The 4,351-nt window shown below is 36.5% G+C and overlaps 1 protein-coding gene across 1 annotated transcript; it reads left to right on the top strand.

Moving 5' to 3' along the window:
• Positions 1 to 280: 280 nt before the first annotated feature.
• Positions 281 to 3,861, top strand: LOC111620081 (ras-related protein Rab-37-like). Its single transcript, XM_023361925.1, has 3 exons — positions 281 to 385; positions 3,587 to 3,709; positions 3,781 to 3,861. Exons 1-3 carry the CDS (start codon positions 281 to 283, stop codon positions 3,859 to 3,861), a joined length of 309 nt encoding a protein of 102 aa, XP_023217693.1.
• The last annotated feature ends 490 nt before the right edge of the window (positions 3,862 to 4,351 follow it).

Raw genomic sequence — 4,351 nt, 5'->3', positions numbered from 1 at the left:
CCCAGCTCAATCTTTACTTAATTTTTAAATATAAAATGTTCCTTAAATATAGATAAAATAGATAGATAGATAAAATTTAATTTTATATTAAAACACAGGGTCCGAGAGACGCACTGCAACTCAGGCAAGGGCAAAAAATTACATGACTCACTGAGGATTAAGATTACATAAAAACCATAAATAGTTACCTTTGGTATTGTCTTTTTGTGATCCCTTCCTAGATGGTTCTTCATTTCTTGTGAGACATCGCATTGATCGTTTTTGAGGTACAGACCTACTAATGTACTTAGGACAATTAGGGAAGTTTGATGGATATGCATTTGACGTTAATGCCCAGCGATCTCGTGGAATTTCTACTTTCTCTCCATTTATAACATGGGAGAAGGTTTTTAAAATAAATGTACTCGCAAAATGTACGTCACAGACGTATTTGTCAGTATCTTGTCGTCTCGTGGAATGAATCGCATCCACTCCTCAATCTTATCGCTAGGAACACGGAAAAAATGTCTCTTCTCGTTCGATGACTTATATCCTGCCTTGCATCCTGGCACAAAGCACGTTAGCATTTTTATGTAGCTAAAAAACACAATTATTATAAGTCGAAATCACTGATCTCAGTATACACATAGCAAGAACAACGCTCTCCTGCTAACAGTGGCGCCAACTAGCGGAAATATTGTCTCTAGCTAAGTTTAAACTATTAGTTGAAAGACCAGTTAATCTACCGACTCTGTTATTGGCTTTAATACAGCCTAATAAGCAAACTGATGCCAGAGTCTGTTTCATTTGAAACTGTATCTGTCATTGGCTCGTTCATCCAACTGTATTAAAGCCGATTCAGCGGGTATCGCTTTTGTTATTTGCTGAATTTGTACAAACCATCTTTTTTTCTAACTCTTTCCGCCTTATAGGCACTAAGCGGGTCCTTTTGGCAAGCCCATTATGGTTTCGGCCAAGCCCACAATGGAGAGCCCGAATGATGAAGGATGGGATATCTGGACGGACCACCTCCGAAAAATTCTGGGGTTTTGACCCATCCGGATTCGATTCCGGGTTTCCCAAAGCGGTAGGCCGCCCCCTACTTTCCCGCTCTCGCAGTAGCGTAATTAGAACCGATATTATGGGAAACCCGAATTGTAACGTACTGTACAAACCTACACTCTTTCAGGTGCGAAATTAATTTTTTGGTACCACGAAGCTTGAACTGTTACGGGGCCCTCTTCGCAGCCAGCAACCGTATGACACCGCACAAAAAGTTGCTTCGGAACCCTCTGGAATTAAGGGTCCCGAAACTTAGGCTCCATTAGTTTCACAATAGATTCGCCACCGCATTCGCCTCTACTACTGTGGATGTAACCATAAGCGCTACAAATAAAGAGTAAATTTTTTGATACGTGTATGCTACGTAAACGTGTGTAAGTGCTTTTATCACTTTCAAATCTTTTTCTTGTACTCATTTGACTTTTTCCGAATTTATTTATCTGCAAAAGTAAAGAGAGCTCTCTCTGATTTCGCTACTGTTTGATGTTTTTCCATATAATTTTATGGCTGATTCTTTTATTAGACTGCAATTTTACATATAATTTTGTGATCTTTAACCTATTTGTTACACCAATAAATGTGGCTGGTGATTTATTTAGATGATGGCTTAGATTATATAATTCCAAGTATTTCGTATAAATAGTTATTTTGAATATTCGAATGTTTGCAGTATCCCGTGTTTAATTGCAGTTAGCAAAGACGAGGTAACGAGTTTTTATCGAGGTTTATATTTAACTCGTTCGCTTTCACGAATGAGCAAAGAGATAAAATCGAATGAGGAATAAACGATATCTATTTTAAACATATCAAATAGTATATCATCCAACAATTGACTGGCCGACTGTCCAGAATCCACACGTCAATGAATTTGCCGTTGCTGAACAGAAGATAATTTTTAAGAAATATATTTCATACGTTTATGAAACGAACTGATAAAATTATCAGCCGAATATTTATCAAATATTTTAGTTGCAGTCCACGTAATAACTTAATTCTTTGATGATAATTTAGTTAAAACACGAGTTGATATTTTCTTATTCAAATAATGCTAAGATACCAAGAGTTGGAAACTTTGTAAAAGTCATTACTAGGACAGGGACATCGCCAGACTTTGAGATAGAACCGAGGCGGAACCGGAAACAAAGAGGCGATTCTTGCAGCTGCTAGGGATAGATGGACGAACGTCGCACTTTCCACCACGGAGAAATGATTTCTTCTCTTTGCTCATTGTTTTTGTTCGTTTTTCGCGCATATTTTTCGTTAGGCGCTTTCGATCGCGTCAGAGCGCGCGGATATTGTCATTTTGACTCCACCGTATCTCGAAAACGAAGTCGAGGACCCCATTTTTTAAATTACATTTTTTTATTTCTCATCGCAATTAATGGAAAATGGCAGAATTTTATCAAAATCGGCCATAAAAATTTTGAGAACGAACTCAATTCTATATGCCACGCTAGCGACATTGGGCGCCTTCGTCCTACTTCGTTATCGCTTTTTCGCGCGCGCTGGTGCTAGTGCTTTATCCCGAAAGATTTTTAAAATTATATTTTTGGATTCCTCTGTTTGAAAAATGGCAAAGTTTTATCGAAGTCGACGGATCAGATTTTGAGGAAGAAATAATTCTGTAAACCACATAGAAGAAATTTCGCTAACGCTCCATCTCAAAAATAATTGTTAATGAATTCTTAACAATCGGCGAAAGTTTGTTCTTTGAGTGTACGGATAGTAAATGAGATCGCTGTACAGTGGAATCTTTTTCATTTAAACACCAAGGAGGAATCCAAACATTTTTTAATTTGTTTGAAAATTAAACTAGTTTATGAAAGTTTCTAGTGTTTATTTTTCTTTTTACTTCTTTTCTATTCCGTAATCACTTCAACTCTCAAAGCTACACTTGTATACATTTTGCACTAGACCGTATATTATATTGCAGGTTTAAGTTTATAAGAGTATCTGATAGGAGTTACGCTGATCTTTCTTTAATCTTTTACAGATAAAGCGTGATGCCGAGTAAGGCGAAACGAATTCGTGTTATTTTGATGATAGGACCCACAGTTAGCGAAGAGTTTAACAGGCTGCATCCAAACGTACACGACTGGCCCGTTAAACTGTTCAGAGACTTCTCGCTAACTGTTGGCTCCATCATCGACATAATTTGAATTCGTTCCATCTTAGTCAGCACCGCGCTTTATCTGTAAAAGAATAAACAAAGATCAGCGTATCTGCCGTGTTTCCAGATTTGTGGGTCACCTTGTACTGTACATTCGATACAATATAAATATAAATAATAAATAAGAGACAAAATATCATAAAAATATAAACCGCATATTCGTAGTAGAAGCGACAAAAGGCCGCCTCTGTCCTAGAATACGAAACGATTATTTATACAGTATATTCGATACACAGCCTACAAAAAACAGAGAAATGCAATATTTGCTTTTTCCCATTCGTCGAATCACGGTGCTTTACGTGACAAATTCATCTCTAGTTGTTAACGACGGAACGTATTTAAATGGAAATCGATAACCTACTTTATATGTTTTAGGCTTGGTTGGGGGAAATTAACGAATATGCCCAAGACGACGTGGTTATTATGCTAATTGGAAACAAAGCGGACGTTTCGGCAGAAAGAGAAGTGAAATACGAAGATGGAGAGAGACTGGCCAAGGTAAGTGACGCTTTACCCATCTTTCCGCATTTGTTACGCGTTATTTATATTTATAATTTGTGTTTATTCAGGAGTACGGAGTGACTTTTATGGAAACCAGTGCGAAAACGGGAATGAACGTCGACCTGGCATTTATGGCCGTAGCTAGGTAACTACTTAATAAATTATTATGTACGATTGCTCTTAACCGAACAACGAATCGATTTATTGACTTATTTATCTACAAAATCGATTTTTTTTCTAAATTATTGCATTATTTTAAATGAAAAGTTGAAATATAAAATAATATAAATAATTATTTATAATTTTTTAAGAATTTACTTATTAATTTAGGCTATTATAGAATGTAACATAGAGAAATGTGGTCACAATTTCTGGACATTTTGATACTCGAAGAGCCCAAAATGTAAAATAACCCCCTTACAAAATTCTGCGTGTGTTGGCATCTATTTCGCATTATATCTCGGGAATGGATAAACCAAAAGTTTTGAAATTTGACCAGGCTGTTTCTATATACGGGTCATCGATGCTATTAAATTTGGGCGAGTAAAAGTTAAGAGAATGGGGGTTAGAAAGGATCGCGTGTCGAATTAATAAAAAAATTTTGTGTTTACTGGCGTTTATAGTTTTTTAAACTCTCCT

This window comes from Centruroides sculpturatus, unplaced genomic scaffold (genome assembly GCF_000671375.1).
Source record: "Centruroides sculpturatus isolate CEXI.00-Female unplaced genomic scaffold, Cexi_2.0 scaffold131, whole genome shotgun sequence".
In the NCBI taxonomy this organism is placed as follows: Eukaryota; Metazoa; Arthropoda; class Arachnida; order Scorpiones; family Buthidae; genus Centruroides; species Centruroides sculpturatus.
The sequence above is the reverse complement of the archived record's forward strand: the minus strand, read 5'-3'. Positions and strand labels throughout refer to the sequence as shown.